This window comes from Mesoplodon densirostris, chromosome 1 (assembly GCF_025265405.1).
Source record: "Mesoplodon densirostris isolate mMesDen1 chromosome 1, mMesDen1 primary haplotype, whole genome shotgun sequence".
Taxonomy (NCBI): Eukaryota; Metazoa; Chordata; class Mammalia; order Artiodactyla; family Ziphiidae; genus Mesoplodon; species Mesoplodon densirostris.
This window is the reverse complement of record NC_082661.1, coordinates 110,209,370-110,225,836: the sequence shown is the minus strand read 5'-3', so window position 1 is coordinate 110,225,836 and position 16,467 is coordinate 110,209,370. Positions and strand designations below refer to the sequence as shown.

Genomic DNA, 16,467 nt, shown 5'->3' with positions numbered 1-16,467 from the left:
TCGCCACGGCCCACCTGCCAGCCGCAGGTTCAGGCTGGGAGGCCGCAGCGCGCGGCGAGGGCCGCGGCACATGCGCCCTGAGGGAAGATGGCACCTGCCGGCTGCTGGTGCCGCGGCTGCTGGGGCGGCGCTGTGGCCGCCTCGGGCGCCGCCCGGCGAGTCTTGGTTCTGCTGCTGCTGCTGGGGGTTCTGTCCAACGGGCCGCGACCGGGCGCTCTAGCCACCGAGCACTACTCGCCGCTGTCCCTGCTCAAGCAGGAGCTGCAGCACCGGCAGCAGCAGGAGGCCCCGGCGGGCGGCGGCTGCAGCCCGCAGTCCGGGGACTGGGGGGACCAGTACTCTGCCGAGTGCGGCGGTGAGTGGGCGGCGGCGGCGGCGGCGGGCGGGCGTCTGGGTTGCCGCGGAGCGCCGGCGCGGCGGGTCCGGGGGCTGCGGGCCCCGGGGCCGATGTGTGGGCCGCCCGGGCCTCGCCGGCACCGGCCGCGGCTTGTGCCCCTGCGGGAGCCGGCTCCGTGAAGTGTCACGCCGGGGCCGCTTCCCGCCGCTCACACCCACGCCGCTGCGCGCCCTCCTCCCGAGGCCGCCGTGGGGAGGACGGTGAATAGTGAAAAGAGCTGACAGCATGTCCCCAAGGCCAGGGCGGCCTCTCTGCAGCCCTAGCAACTTTTGAGAGGGTGGCGGAGGAGATGGCAGGTGGCCCGGGGCAGCCCCAGTCCCTTCTCTGGCCCCCGCGGGTGCTGTGGGAGCGAGGGAGGGACCGACGGACAAAGAGGACCGGACCCGCGCCCGGATCGGGGTGTCTGGTCCATCTTAGGCCTGGAAGTCAGGTTTCCTGACCTCCCGATTGACGTATTGCATCAAACATAGCCTGTAAAAATTTGATCCCTGGGAAGAAAGGAGGAAACAGAAGAGTAACCCCATTTAATCTGTTCATTGACATCTTGCTCCCAGGTGTTTTAAGATTGACCTGTGATCTGTCAGTTGTCTCCCAGAGAGTCAAAAGGGCCCTGCGGACCTGTGTATGTCAGAGCTGTGTGTGTGTTGGAACTGGGCCAGTTCATTCATTAAGATTGGGCGCTGTTGACCTCAGTTTAAGGTCCTGGGCAGATTCCTCAGGGGCAAGGTAGATACGTACATTTTTCGTTTTGAAGGTCTGTAGTGAGTCTTTTTACTCTTTAATCCCCTCCCTTGTCCTTTCCCTTTCCTCTTGCCCTCCGTGAGTTCCATTAAGGCTTGCTTTTGAAACGTCCGGGTCTACCTAACTCATTAGGAGCTGGCTGCTTGCTTTTATGGCCTGATAGCTGTCTAGCATTGTGTACCTGGGAAGACAATAAGTGTCTTTTGGTTGAGATGAAATGTCGAGATTAGCACAGTCTGATTTCCTTTCAGCACAATCTGACTTCCTTGAGGACGTCTCGCTCACCGAGGGCTGTGTGACTTCTGTATTTTGAAGTAAGCCGTGGCTGGTAAGAGCATGAATGCCATGGCCAGCACTGCACAGTGGAAAGAGAATGGCTTTTACCTCTGTCACTTTCTGTGACTCCGAGCAGGTTAATTGCCTGTCTTTGCAAAATTGCCTCCTCTGTAAATTGAAGACACTGTTCCCTAATTACGGGGTTTTATTTTCTTCACAAGGATGCCGTGAGGGAAATGGGAAGTCGCGATCGTACACGTACGCAGTGCTCGCTGTGTGCCCTGTGCTGTTGTGACAGCTTTAGGTTGGTTAGGCAGTACTCTCAGCCTGTCAGAGCACTGGTAACTACGTCATTGGATAGTAGCTCCTTTTCTCAGAGGAGAAAACTGGGGCACAGTGAAATCATCACTTTCCTGAGGGCCCACAGCTGGAAGGGGAGGAGCCTAGGTGGTCAGACTCCAGACAGCATTTGTCTGAAGCACTCAGTGATTATAGTTAGGGAAAAAGCATCTGTAATATTTACAAGCATATAATAGGTAGTGTGTACATCTTCCTTTCCTTTCCCTCCTATATTCATGTGATGCTCGCTGGCTAAGGGAGACCCAGAGTCTAGGCGATGAAAGATACAAATTATGAAATCAATTGATATTATTGATATAGGTGGCTCATTTCACTTTGTAGCATCAGGCTTACGCCAATGGTTAAGAGTCCTCATTTGAACCACCTCTGACTTGTATTATGCTTTTTACCCAAATAATGATAAATGTAGGTTTTCAGAACCAGGGCATTTGGAGGAATCCTGTTCATCCTCCATTCCCTCACATATGGAGACCATTATCTAATGTTCTCTGCTTCAGAGGATGAACACTGTATTTTGAGGCTTTAAGCATAATTTATTTAAATGTTTCAATTTTCTCTTTATCCCCTCCGTGTAGTACTTATTTTCTTAGTTTAGAATTAAGAGCGTGCTGTTGAAAATTGGTGACACGTCTTCCAGACAGCCTTCCCTGGGCCGACGTGAGTGTCCCAGTGGCTGCCCACAGGTGCTGCAGTGGCTTTGCTGCTCCTGCGGCCACCTCAGGAAATGACTCCCAGGGTCAACTGCTTATGCTCCCTGGGTCTCCAGGTGTTCCCCTTAGCTTTGCTGGCCGCAGTGTGTGACGAAAGCCGTCGCTTGGATGGTAGAAACTCACCCACCTGTCTGTTATTTCTCCTTCCTTGTCCTAGACAGCCAGGTAGAAGCAAGTGAAACCTGCCTCAGTCCCTCTCTGTTCCAGGAAGAACAGCAATTCAGGATTTACAGCGAGCCAGATTGTAGCCTGAGGGGTTCATGCTCTGCATCCAGAGCCCCCATATGATCAGCATTAGGGTCTAAGCAAGTGCCAGGATCCAGAACTAATCAGTTATTCAGAATCAAGCCCTGCCCTCACCAGCTATTAATCACGTCACTGTCCCTGCTGGCTCATCCAGCCCAAGCCTATCCAAATCAAGCCAGGCCCTATTCAGAGGGCAGCCACAGCTGCACAGCCACTTTTCAGAAGCCTTCCCCCTGCTTTTGGATAAAATGACTGAGTTGATGCCTGCCTGGGTCTGAATCTGCACACCTTCAGATGAGCTGTGTATGTATTCTCTTAAGGCAGAACCTCCAGTGATTGTAGGGCCGAAGAGGACGGCTGGTGGGAGCTGTCTGGACAGCAAAATGGCAGTGGCCGGAATCCAGGCCCCAGGGAGCAGCCTCAGGGGGCCCAGCTGCCCAGACGACAAGCACAGGTGATCTCAGTGCCAGGGACCTCAGCCTGGCTTTCCTGTTCCCCAGCCCCCCCTTCAGCTTTTTCTCCTCTAGCACGTTTTTACATTTCGCTTTTTATTTGAAAAACGTGTAGCCACAGACTTCCGATATTCTGTTTTCCCGTGGTGAAAATTGTCGTGCTCTTTTAAAAACACGAACACTGTAATGTACATAGTTTTCAAGTAAAAGTAAATGTTCCCTCCCTTCCTTGTTATCTTTGCCCTGTTTGTAGTTCGGAACTGTGGGAAGAAATAAGGAACAGCAGTTTTCCCCTGATTCTTTCCCTCGGTTTTATCCTTGTCAACACTGCATCCTTATTTCACACAGCACTTGACACTGAAGTAGGTACTGTTTTTGTCTCCATTTTATGTAAGGGGAAACTGAGGCAAAGAGAAGTTAAGAATGGTCACACGGTAGAGTCGAGCCAGGATTTGAACCTGGCCTCCCGACCGTTTGTGAACTTCCCGTCAGTAATATTTGCATGTTAGTATAATTTCTTACTAATATAACTGATAAAGTCCTATGCCCTTAAGCTTTGTTGCAAGTTATAGTCTTAGGTAACTTGTCCTAGAATTTTATGTTTACATTATGTGCAAGGATGTGCCATTGAACCTAATACTTGAACCGTAGAGGGGACTGGATCTGTTCTTTTTTTTTTTTTTTTTAAGATTTATTTATTATTTATTTTTTAATTTTATTTACTTCGGCTGTGTCGGGTCTTAGTTGCAGCACGTGGGATCTTTGTTGAGGCATGCGGGATCTTTCATTGTGGTGTGTGGGCTCTTCATTCTGGTGCATGGGCTTCTCTCTAGTTGCGGTGTGTGGGTTTTCTCATCTCTAGTTGTGGCGGGCAGGCTCCAGGGCGCGTGGGCTCTGTAGTTTGCGACACGCGGGCTCAGTAGTTGTGGCACACGGGCTCAGTAGTTGTGGCACGCGGGCTTAGTTACACCACAGCATGTGGGATCTTAGTTCCCTGATCAGGGATCGAACCCTCATCCCTTGCATTACAAGGCGGATTCTTTACTACTGGACCACGAGGGAAGTCCCTGGATCTGTTTTTTAACTGAAAACCTGTTTGTGTGCCTCCTAGATTCTACTCAGTGCTGTAGACCCTGGGGTTACAGCACGGTCGGCTGAGTTCCTCAGTGGAGCCTGTGTTCTGGTGGGGGAAGGAGCGGTGTGCAATAGGCCTGGTGATAAGTGCCTTGAGGGATAGAGTGGTGTGGGGATGCTTCTTTGAGAGGTGGCCTGGGAAGGGCTCTGCTAAGGTGACACGAGCAGAGACCCGGATGGAGTGAGACTTAGAGAGAGAGCTTAGCCGTATCTTAACTTGACCCCCTGATGTCATAGATCTGGTAAAGTCAGGTCTAGTTAAGTTGTAACTTGTCCACTGATTCAAGAATTCAGGTTTTCTCCTCTGCTCTTCCTACCAAGGTTAAGCTGCATCTTATTCCAGTGCAGCATTCGTCTGTATTAAATATATCTTTATGTGTTCTTTATAGATGGTCCACCTGTATTTTAGTTCAAACACACGCATTTCTAGTACTTGTTTCAAAACTACTTTTGTTGGGCTTCCCTGGTGGCGCAGTGGTTGAGAGTCTGCCTGCCGATGTATGGGACGTGGGTTCGTGCCCCGGTCTGGGAAGATCCCACATGCTGCGGAGTGGCTGGGCCCGTGAGCCATGGCCGCTGAGCCTGCGCGTCCGGAGCCTGTGCTCCGCAATGGGAGAGGCCACAACAATGAGAGGCCCGCGTACCGCAAAAACAACAACAACAACAAAATACTTTTGTTTTCCTTATTTGAAAATGTATTAATAAGAACAGTGAATTTATGTGTTTTTCTTGTTTTTTTCTTAACTGCCTTCTTGAGAGTTTTTCGTCTGCTCCTAGGTGAGGTGGTTTTGTACTTGATGTCTTTGGGTAGTTTTCATCTAACTGGTGACATCAGCACTATCCGTGCTTAATGCCTCAGTCAAGTTCAATGATTAATTTGCAACCTGAAGTACTTTTCTTTAGCTTGTTGAAATTAACAATCCCAGATTTGAGTTTATTTCATTTTCCCACTGTTCGTTGTGGAGAACGGAACATTATTGTCTGTCCGATTTGGGAACTTTAACTGCCAGAAAAACAAGGAAGTAGCTGTGAACCTAGCTCTGTGTTTTTGACAAAGTCAGTCAGACTTAAAGAGATTGTCAGTATTTATGGTCTCTCTCTTAACTGCGTAATTGGTTATTTAAATACATGAAATCGGTCTTATTTCCCACAGCCTTAAATTACTGCTGTGTCTTAGACGTGGTAAGGAATCAATAGAGGGAAACTTCTATAATGAGAGCTGCTTCCTCTTTTGCTCTGGCTGCGGGGAAGAGCCAGGTTTTTTATGCTCTGTTACGGCAGCTGTGGTAACCCTTACTGTTAGTGTATTTGCTTGATCCTTTTTCCCCTTGGCCCTGATTATCTGCGTTAGTTATCATACACAGTTTTGTGGCAGATCTCTTCTGATCTTTTCAAGGCATACACAGTAAATTTGACAGTGTAAAGGAGCTAGCTTATTTTGAGTGCAGAGACTGAGGCACGGAGTGATGAAGAGATTCGCGTATTGTTACTTCAACCAGCCCAGACGACTGATCACTGTGAGGGTGAACATTTTTCAGAAAGTTCTCTGATTTAGGGGTGGCTCTTTGTCGTGAGAGCCCGATGAAGCTGGTAGCCCAGGGTATTTGCATACTCGTTAGCTTCTTCCTGTAGATATGTTGTCGTTAAGAATTACATTTACCTTTTACAAGTTTCTGTGCACTGGTAGATGTGTTCAGCTTTGGGTGACAGAGGTTAATTCTTTTCCCCTCTGGATGAGGGCAAAAGATATGTGGCCTGGGTTTTTAAACCAACCTACGTGGAGCATGACTACAGGAAGTGGCAGAATACTTTCTATATAAAAACTTTTCAAGGAGTCTCTTTTACAGCCTGTAGAGACAGCTGGGCTTCTTTGTACTCAAGAGATACTTGCCTGACTGACCAACTTATAAAGCATCCCCTTTTCACAGTGTAGTGTTTTCAAGAGGTCATCCTATCTTTTTGTTTGGGCTTGTTATCTTGCAGATAGAATAAGTACAAAATTTATTAAAATAACAGAATTTTAATACTTTGCACTTCGGGTTAATGCTTTCCAACATTTTCCTTCTGCTGTCTTTTTAAAATTTTTACTCTTTATTGAAATATGACATATGCAGAAAAATGTGTGCATCACAAGTGTAAAGCTCCATAAATGTTCACAAACTGAGTAACGCGTGTAACCAGAAAGAACCCCAAATCAATAACTGCTATCTGTTTGTTTTTTTTTTTTAAGAAGATGTTGGGGGTAGGAGTTTATTAATTAATTTATTTATTTTTGCTGTGTTGGGTCTTCGTTTCTGTGCGAGGGCTTTCTCTAGGTGTGGCAAGCGGGGGCCACTCTTCATCGCGGTGTGTGGGCCTCTCACTATTGTGGCCTCTCTTGTTGCGGAGCACAGGCTCCAGACGCTCAGGCTCAGTAATTGTGGCTCACGGGCTTAGTTGCTCCGCGGCATGTGGGACCCTCCCAGACCAGGGCTCGAACCCGTGTCCCCTGCATTAGCAGGCAGATTCTTAACCACTGCGCCACCAGGGAAGCCCTGCTATCTGTTTTTAAGCATGCTAATAAAGTCTTATTCTACGTCACCCTTGTTTCATTGGGAAATATTTGCTGTGGCTTCATTTCTGCTTCAGGAACCGGCACAGTGCATGGACTCTGCTCAGGCGCTGGCGTTCTTCACACAGGTACCTGGGGGTCCTATGTCAGGTGGTCTGTCCTCCACCTGGCACGACTTCTGCACGAAAGACCAGTTGACTTCTCTTGTGACTTTTTCCTGCCTGTGTTTGGAGTGTTCTCAGTGACACTGTGTTTCCTTGTCTCTAATGGTTTCACATCACTGCCTAGATCTGCTTCAGCTTTCCCAGTAGAGCTGATGATGTTTGACAGTACGTGTGGGCTTACGCGAAAGTCTTCAGCTCTTAAGAGTGTGTGCCACCCTGAGCCTGCGATGCGTTTTCAGCGCAGTTTATAACCCCAGGCTAAGTGAGCAGCCTTTGTGGGTAAGGCAGCACCTGCCATCCTGTTCTGTTCCTGGACCGGCGCCCTGTAACTTGCTTCCATGCTTCTTTTTCCATTCTGTGCAGCTGACCAACTCCTTTTCTTTTGGTTTTATACATTCTTTACAAGTACTTTACTTTTATGTGAGTTAATACAGTTTCAGTCAAATTACATTCATATTTTGCTAAAAAGCCATTCTGTCTCTTTTAAGATGGCTTTTGCAGATCCTTGTTCTAGAGGACTAGTTATATGTTGACTTTATAATCTAATTCTCAGTGGGCAGCCTCTATTTTCAAGTTGTTTTATGATAACTCACACATCTCAGGTACTGATGAATGGTATTTTATTAGAACAAAAGAAGCATATAAATTCTTCAGAGGAGAATTTTCCCTCTTATTACTTTTCCTGTTATTGCATTCTAAAGGAAAAGTACCACCTGGGACCATCCAGCAAGGTAATCTACAACGTCCCTGTTACTGAACGGAACTTGAGTCTGCACGCCCACAGCACCATAAAGCCAGTCTGCTGACACCAGGCTGTGGTGAAGGAAAGTTCAACGATTATTTGCAGGGCACCAAGCCAGGAGGGCTGGCAGCTTCTGCTCAGAAAGTCCAAATTCCCCGATGGCTTTCAGGGAAGGGTTTTAAAGGCAACATTTGGGGTGAGAGTTGTAGCCTGTGGACTTTCTTCTGATTGGTTGGTGGTGAGGAAATAAGGTGATGTTTTGGGGATCTTAATCATCAAGCTTCTGGTTCCAACGAGTCTGGGATCTACAGGCTTGTGATCAGCAGGTCGTCACCATCCTCCACCTGGGTGGGGTCTTAGTTTCTGCAGAAACTAACTCCAAGTTTATCGTCCTTTAGGAGGAACTAGGACTTTTATCGCTGAACTATTGTTTAAGCTACCATTACGTTTCTTGCTTGACTGCTTTTCCTTAGTTTCTGCATTCCCTCACTTCCCTAATTGGTAACTGCTTGAGTCTGCTCTTTGGAGCTCAGGGAAGACCTGAGAGACTAAAGCCTTTTTCCACAAACAAGAAACAGGTGACATGGAGGGCCTTTGGTACCCGGGAGGACCCCACAGGGGTCAACCCTCCCCTGCCTTTTCTTTGATACTCCTCAATCTTGAGGGGAACAGGGAGCAGGATAAGAAAGAGAATAAAGTCTTGGATAGATAGGTTAATCATAAACTTGACAGGGCAGCTCGGTTTCAGGGGGACCTAGCTTTACCCTCAACAGTGGTTGTCTTACAAATGCAGAAACTGACAAAAGCAAAGTTTCTTGGGTTTTAAGCTCTGAAATATATATCACGTTAAACTTAGTCATGGCTGTTCTAAGATGTACTTAAGGAGAGAAGGACTCTTTTTGTTCATTTTTTATATGTGTTTTATACCTGCATATCTGTGCAAAAACGCTTTTACCAGAATTACTCATTAAAGTCCAGTTATTGACCAAAAAAAAAAAAAAAAAAAGCAAAGGCACTACAAGTTGATGCCGTGTAGCACCTGTTTGACCTTCAGGGAGCTCCTCCAGCCACGGTAACGCGGTCTGCTCTTCCCAGGTTACCCTACACCTGGGACCAGAATTGTCGATAAATATGTGGCACCCGACTTCCAAGTTCTGGCTCCTCCATGGGAAAAGCCCAGTCATCCTTGTGTTCGGGTGAACCTGGCCCACCGTCTGTTATACTTAGGGCCAGGTGGTCAAGTGATGAGCACAGAAGCAGCTGTGGAATTCCTTATGAAACATTTTCCTTCGGGGAAACGCAAGCTTTCAGTCAGCTTTCCCTTGCAGGACAGGAATGTGTGACACACGCATGCTCTTTGCAGTAACACCGCCTCTCCTCAGCAGGAGGCAACGCTCTCCTCTTATTTGATTGAGAACTTCCACGCCTTCCCACCATTCTAGCTGTCAGCCCGCCCGCAGCTGTACTGATAGCCTTTGCCTGTGGTCCTGTCTCCTTGGAGGACTCGTGGCTTCTGCCTGGTGCAGCGCCCATCTTGAAAAAACAGGCAACAAAGACAGGACCACCGAGTCCTTCCAGCCACCACCTCATCTCTCTGTTCCCTTTTACAGCAGAATTCCTCAAAGAAGATGTTTATATACACTGTCTCCATGTCCTACAGTCAGCTCCTGTCTCTCCACCAAAGATGCTCTTCTTAAAGTCAGCTGTGTGTAAGGTTGAGGGGGAGAAGAAAGAAGTTGGATGGCATTGCTGTAGTAGACTATTACCAGGACCCCACTTTGGCAGAATGAGTGGTGACAAATGTGCCGTGTGCCCCTATCGACGGGGTGTCCTAGAGTGCATCTGTGGTGAATCTTCGCTTCATTGTTTCTTCATTTTTGTGACCTTAAACGTGTCCATTAACATTGAGCATCATTCCCCACGTGTACAGTGAGCCCAAGGTATGTTCCACCAGCCTCAGAGAATGGAGGACCAAAAGAAATAATGTCTGTGAAAGTATTTAGAAAGGTGTAAAGTACTGTGAAGGCCAAAATAAACTTCAGGAAAGCAGGAAGAAGAAATTTATAAGAAAACCCCAGCAATTTTAGCCTAGATGTATATACTAACATTTAACAATCATTCTGTGAACTGTGGGCATTATGTCTATTCCTCACAGTTGCCCTAAGAGGGTATGTTGTGGTAGTTATTCCTGTTTTACAGATGAGGAATCTGAGGCTAGGAGAAATGAAAGGACTTGCCCAAAAGTCAAACAGCCAGTTAGGCATCTAATCTGAGTCAGTCTGGCACCACAGCCTGTGCTCTGAACCCCTCTGTTACTTTGCTGCGGAACTAATTAATTACATTTGAAGTCAGGGAAAGAGGAGCTTTAAATAGAAGAGCTGGTTGTTTGAAAATAAGGGGTAAAGTTTAGACAATCATCTAGCAAGGGTAATCAAGAAAAATGAGAAGAAACAAATACAGCTGACCCTTAAACAGCACGGGTTTGAACTGTGCAGGTTCACTTATACACGGATTTTTTTCAGTAGGAGATACTGCAGTGCTACACAGCCTGTGGTTGGTGAATCTTCAGTTGTGCAACTGCGGATTTGGAGCGCTAACTACAAGTTATACGCAGATTTTCAACTGCATAGAGGATTGGCACCCCAAACCCCCATGTTGTTCAAGGGTCAACTGTATTTGCCTTTAGGAATCATTATAACTCTCTGTATAGCTTTATGACAAAGATGTAGAACAGTTCAAAGAAATAGGTAGCTCTTTAGAAAAAGGTAAATTATCAAGTTGATTCTCCCTCCGCCTCTTAAATATCTTGTTCTCACCAGGGTCAGCTCTTTCCTTCTCATTAAACTTAAGCTTCCTAAGCTTTCTTAGAGATCCTACCTACATTTCCTGCTTAATCATCTACCATCAGTTAATGATTATCAAATTTATACCTTTAGCTCTTTCTCTGGAATTTCCTAACTACATGCAAGACAGCTTCCTGGTTTAGTATCTCATGAGCAATTGCTTAAACCCAGAGTTAGCGCTTTACTTCCCTCTAAAAGCACTCATCCTCTTAGACTCCCCACTTCAGTTACAGGCACTACCCCTTTCTAGCTGCACAAATGGGAAACAGTCCCTCTTTCGTCTTCCTGTGCCCAATTTTCTCAAAGCCCTGTCCTTTTTCCTTCATATCTCCTTCTCTCCCCACTGTCTTTGATTTTTCTTCCTGCTGAAGCTTTCCATGGCATCTTAATACTAAAGAAGAAAGGGAATAAATGAACTGGATACTAAACTTGGGAAACTAGAAGAGGAAATAAAGGAAATTGCAGGACTAAGAAGACCAAAGCCATAATAAATGAATTAGAAGTCCAGCAACAACGGAATGGATCAATAGACCCAAGAACTGCTTCTTTAAAAAAGAATAAAATAGATGAATCTGATAAGGCTAACGTGTAAGTAGGGAGCAGATGCAAATGCGTGTAATGAATGAGGGGGTATGTGCACAACTGTAGTGGCTATTAGAATTTAAGAAACAACGGGGGCTTCCCTGGTGGTGCAGTGGTTGAGGGTCCGCCTGCCGATGCAGGGGACACGGGTTCGTGACCCGGTCCGGGAAGATCCCACATGCCGCGGAGCGGCTGGGCCCTTGACCCATGGCCGCTGAGCCTGCGCGTCCGGAGCCTGTGCTCCGCAACGGGAGAGGCCACAACAGTGAGAGGCCTGCGTACTGCAAAAAAAAAAAAAAAAAAAAAAGAGAGAGAGACAACGGTGCAGAAATCTCTGCTAGTAGGTTAAAAATAAGAAGCAGTAGAGAAATATCCAGGAAGATGATGTAGAAGAAAAAGATGAGATGCTGTAATGTGTTTTGAGACTATTTCTGCAGTAATCACAATGAAGTTACTTGTATGACCTGAACAAGGAAGAAAACAGACTTTTCCTAATATTATGGAAATCTGTAGCATTTAAATACAGCTGGTTGGGTTATTATTTGAAAATAATTGAATTCATAGTGAGTTAAATATTTTTAGATTAAAGAACAAATTTAACCTCCTGTTCCAGACAACTCTAGTTACAACTAGAACAAACTAGTTTTGTATCACAGACCTTACCAAACCAGCAAAAAACACTGATGCCAGAATCTGATAAAGTGCGGGGGGGAGAAAAGAAAGCTATTAACATAGTTATAAAAATCCAAAGTAGGGCTTCCCGGCTGGCGCAGTGGTTGAGAGTCTGCCTGCCGACGCAGGGGACACGGGTTCGTGCTCCGGTCCGCGAGGATCCCACGTGCCGCGGAGCACCTGGGCCCATGAGCCATGGCCGCTGAGCCTGAGCATCCGGAGCCTGTGCACCGCAATGGGAGAGGCCACGGCAGTGAGAGGCCCGCGTACCACACACGCACAAAAAAAATCCAAACTAAAATATTAGTAAACTGAAGCCAGCAAACAAAAGAATAATCTGCCTTGATCAATTAGTTTATTCTAGAAGTACAAAAGATGGTTCAACTTTTAGAGGAATTGAATTAATCACCTTGATAGATCAAAGGAGAGAAATCATGATTATCATAAAGAAATATCCAAAATCACTTCATAAGTTTCAGCCAGCTTTCCTGATTTAAAATTTCTAGTAAAGCGAAGAATAGGAGAATTCTTCCTTTATATGGTAAAATACATCGATCTCCACCCTTTATATGGTAAAATATATCAATCTCAAAATAGGCACACAGAGCAGGTTCCCACTGGATGTTTGTAAATGTTAAATTTAAAAGTATTACTGTCAAAAGTTGAGGAAATTCTGGGTCATCAAATAACATGTTAACGTCAGGACTAAGCAGGAGTGCCTCTTTTTTTTTTTTTTTTTTTTTTTTTTTTTTTTGCGGTACGCGGGCCTCTCACTGCTGTGGCCTCTCCGGTTGGGGAGCACAGGCTCCGGGCGCGCAGGCTCAGCGGTCATGGCTCACGGGCCCAGCCGCTCCGTGGCATGTGGGATCTTTCTGGACCGGGGCACGAACCCGTGTCCCCTGCATTGGCAGGCGGACTCTCAACCACTGCACCACCAGGGAAGCCCAGGAGTGTGGCTTTTATCACTAGTATTACTGAGCACTTTGGGGAGGTTTTGTCCAGTAAAATAAGATGCTAAGTGAGTATAAATATTAAACCTTGGTATAATTACGTGTCGATGGCACAGTTATCCACTGTGTAAATGAAGACATTAATAGAGCTGTTAAAAGTTCAATAATGTGGACAGATAAAATATTCAGCTCTAGTCAGCTAAGAAGGCAAAAGATGGACAGTATGCTGTATTTCTGCCTGGGCCACTGTCCCGGTCCTGCCAGCCTCCCATGGGCCTTCACCTGTTAAGTCCTTAACTTCGCTTAGATCTGCCTTCACTCTTTCATGGCAGGCAGCAAACCAACACCTCCATTGCTTTGCTGGAGGGTGGCCTTTTGCAAATTGCTTAGGCTGTCGGCCTCGTTTTCCTCTTCTTTAAAATGGGGATTGGAAGGGTACCTATACATGGTGACTATATCAGTGTTAGCTGACGTTACTCAGTCCTCTGGAAGCTTTTCCTGAGCACACACACCTCTTCTCCTGATTATGCTCTAGGTCATGACTCTTAAACTGTTGCATTCTGACATTTTTTTATGTGGCTCTGATTACTGTCAGCTTCCCCACTGAATGCTATATGCAAGGACTGGGGTCATTTATGGTTTTGACAACCATTGAGGCTAAGGCCGTGACTGGAACATAGTAGATGCTCAGCAAATAATAGATTCAACCACCGATGAATCTGTGGTTATCAAGCGATTTTTTTTTAAGATCACAACAGACTTGAACGTGTACATCCTGTATAAAAATTATAAAATTCCACATAGGTTAATAAAAGATTAAACTTTGTAAAGAAGTGTTTCTCCCCTCATTAATCTACAATTTTAATGCAATTCTAATAAAAATCATACAGGGCTTTTTGTTTTGGAACCGTAACAAAATGACTGAAGTTTATCTGAAGGAAGAATGTTTATCCAAATAGCCAAGAAATTTTTTTTTTAAAAAGGTGATGAGGCTTTGCTTTTACATTAACATGTATGCACTCATTGTAAGGCTATAGTAATTGAAACAATGATACTGAAGTCAGAATAAACATCATTATATGGGATTAGAAAGTCTACAAAACAAAACAACAAAATGCAGGTTTATTGTAGAGAATTGAAATTTTATGTCTAAAGTATTAAATTAAAATGATATATAATCTCACCAAGTTTAAATTTAAATAATGTAGAAGAAAATGTAATCATATGGTTAAGTGTTTACATTATACTATTAAGTTAAAAGGGCAGCTTACAAAACAATGTAGCTCATTCAATTCTCACAACCTCATGATAACAATAGTAGCAAACATTTTTTGAGCTCCTTCTTTGTGTCAGAAACTATACCACATGCTTTACTTATATTTCCTTATTTAAATCTCACAACCACCCCTGTGATGTAGATAATTTATCACTGACCCTGTTTTACAAATGAAGAAACTGAAGATGGAGGATGCTAAGTCAGTGGCCAAGAACTAGTAAGCAGTGGCAGAGAACAGGAATTCAAACCCAGCCACCCGATTTCAGAATTATCACTCTTAATTATACACACCAAAATTTTCATGGTGGTTCTCAGTGCATGGTGGTATTCTAAGTGACTTGTATTTACATTTTTCTGTATTTTCTACAATGATCGTGAATAGCTACTATAATTTTTTAGAAATAAATGTCCATGTAGAGATTGAAGAGTCATCTGTCAGAGCTATTGCAGAAGGTAGATGTAAATCATCTCAAAGATTCCTTTAAAAAAAAGGAGTCTAAAAACAGATCCCAGTGACTATAATGTGTTATAAAGGTGGCATTCAAACTGATAATTTCATAAGTGGTCCTGAGGTTAGAAAGTAGATAATTAGAAATTCTTCTCTAAATCTTAAGCCAGAATAGATGAGATGAGTTACAAATTAGCAAAAGATACAAGCAATTTACAAAAGAGATACAAATGGCCAATAAATCAAAAGTTTAATCTTACTAGTACTCTTTTCAGATTGGAAAAGATAAAAAGAATGGCACTGCTTTGAGCAAAGGGAAATGGTGGTGTTTATACACTGCGAATGGGAATGGAATTATTAAGCATTGGGATGGAAATGGAGCAATATATATGGAAAGTCTTAAAATTGTTTACACCCTTTGCCTCAGCAATTACATGTTATACTGTAGTTTAATTGCCCAGTTGTGTAAATTTGCAAAAAAATACAGGTCAAGGATACTCATTGAAAGTGTCTGTATTAAGGAAAAAAGAAAGGACATCCTAATTATCCAATGATAGGGGTATGGTTAAATTTCATGCAGTGGAATACTGTGCAGCCATTTAAAATTAAATAAATGTTTGGACTTCCCTGGTGGTGCAGTGGTTAAGCATCCACCTGCCAATGCAGGGGACACGTGTTTGAGCCCTGTTCTGGGAAGATCCCACATGCCACAAGCAACTAAGCCCATGCGCCACAACTACTGAGCCTGTGCTCTAGAGCCCGTGAGCCACAACTACTGAGCCCATGTGCCGCAACTACTGAAGCCCGCGTGCCTAGGGCCCATGCTCTGCAACAAGAGAAGCCACCACAATGAGAAGCCCGCGCACTGCAAGGAAGAGAAGCCCCCACTCGCCGTAACTAGAGAAAGCCCACACGCAGCAACAAAGACCCAACACAGCCAAAAATAAAAAAAAATTTTTTTAATTAAAAAAAATCAGTATACCTGAAACTAATATTATAAATCAACTATACTTCAATTACAATAAAAAAATTATGTAGATGTTTATTTATTGAAACTAAAAAGAATTCCATAAAGTGGAGAGATTGTTAGAAGAGAATACAACCATGTCTATGTAGTGCTTTGCACTGTGCTCAACATGTAGTGAGTTCTCAAATCGTACCTTTTTCAAAAGGTAGGAGAGACAGGTTATTGATGAACGTATATCCAACTGCCTATCAACAAGCATTACTCGTTCTTCATTCCTGTCAGACTAAAGCCTTTCTCTGGGTCCATGACTTCCTAGTCTGACCACTCACCTTCCAAACTCCTATTTTTTATTTCCCAGCACCAACTCCCTCCTCTAGCTAGGTCTGCTCACTGCCCCTTTGCATTTGCTTGCCTTTGTGTTTCTGTACACCACTCATTTTGCCTGGAGTATCCATTCCCTTTCTGCCCGCCAGTCTGAACCCATCCATCCTTTAAACCCCGCTGTGCCTTGTGAGACTTAACATTCCGGCTTCAGTCACTGCTCCCCACCAGGGCTCTTGGATCCATCATGTCCTTCTTCCTGTTGTTAGGATACACACATGTGAGAATTCAGCTAAATTGGTTCACGTGGTTCCTTGAACATAATTTTGTGCTCTTTTTTTGCGGTACGTGGGCCTCTCAATGTTGTGGCCTCTCCCGTTGCAGAGCACAGGCTCCAGACGCGCAGGCTCAGTGGCCATGGCTCACGGGCCCAGCCGCTCCAGGGCATGTGGGATCCTCCCGGACTGGGGCACAAACCCGCGTCCCCTGCATCGGCAGGCGGACTCCCAACCACTGCACCACCAGGGAAGCCCAATTTTGTGCTCTTTAATGACTGCTGCATTAGAGCATATTTTTAAAAATAAGTTGTTGAGGCAAAATTCACATAATGTAAAATCAACCATCTTCAAGTGAAC

At 45.1% G+C, this 16,467-nt stretch overlaps 1 protein-coding gene across 6 annotated transcripts in view; it reads left to right on the top strand.

The window, feature by feature from the left end:
• Positions 1–13: 13 nt before the first annotated feature.
• TTC13 (tetratricopeptide repeat domain 13) overlaps positions 14–16,467 on the top strand; it is a 71,642-nt gene continuing 55,188 nt past the window's right edge. For all 6 annotated transcript variants that reach the window (XM_060089912.1, XM_060089903.1, XM_060089895.1 and 3 more), the window contains exon 1: positions 14–355. In XM_060089912.1, coding sequence (XP_059945895.1) covers positions 88–355 — 268 coding nt within the window. In that variant the 5' untranslated portion in view covers positions 14–87. The remainder of the gene's footprint in view (positions 356–16,467) is intronic.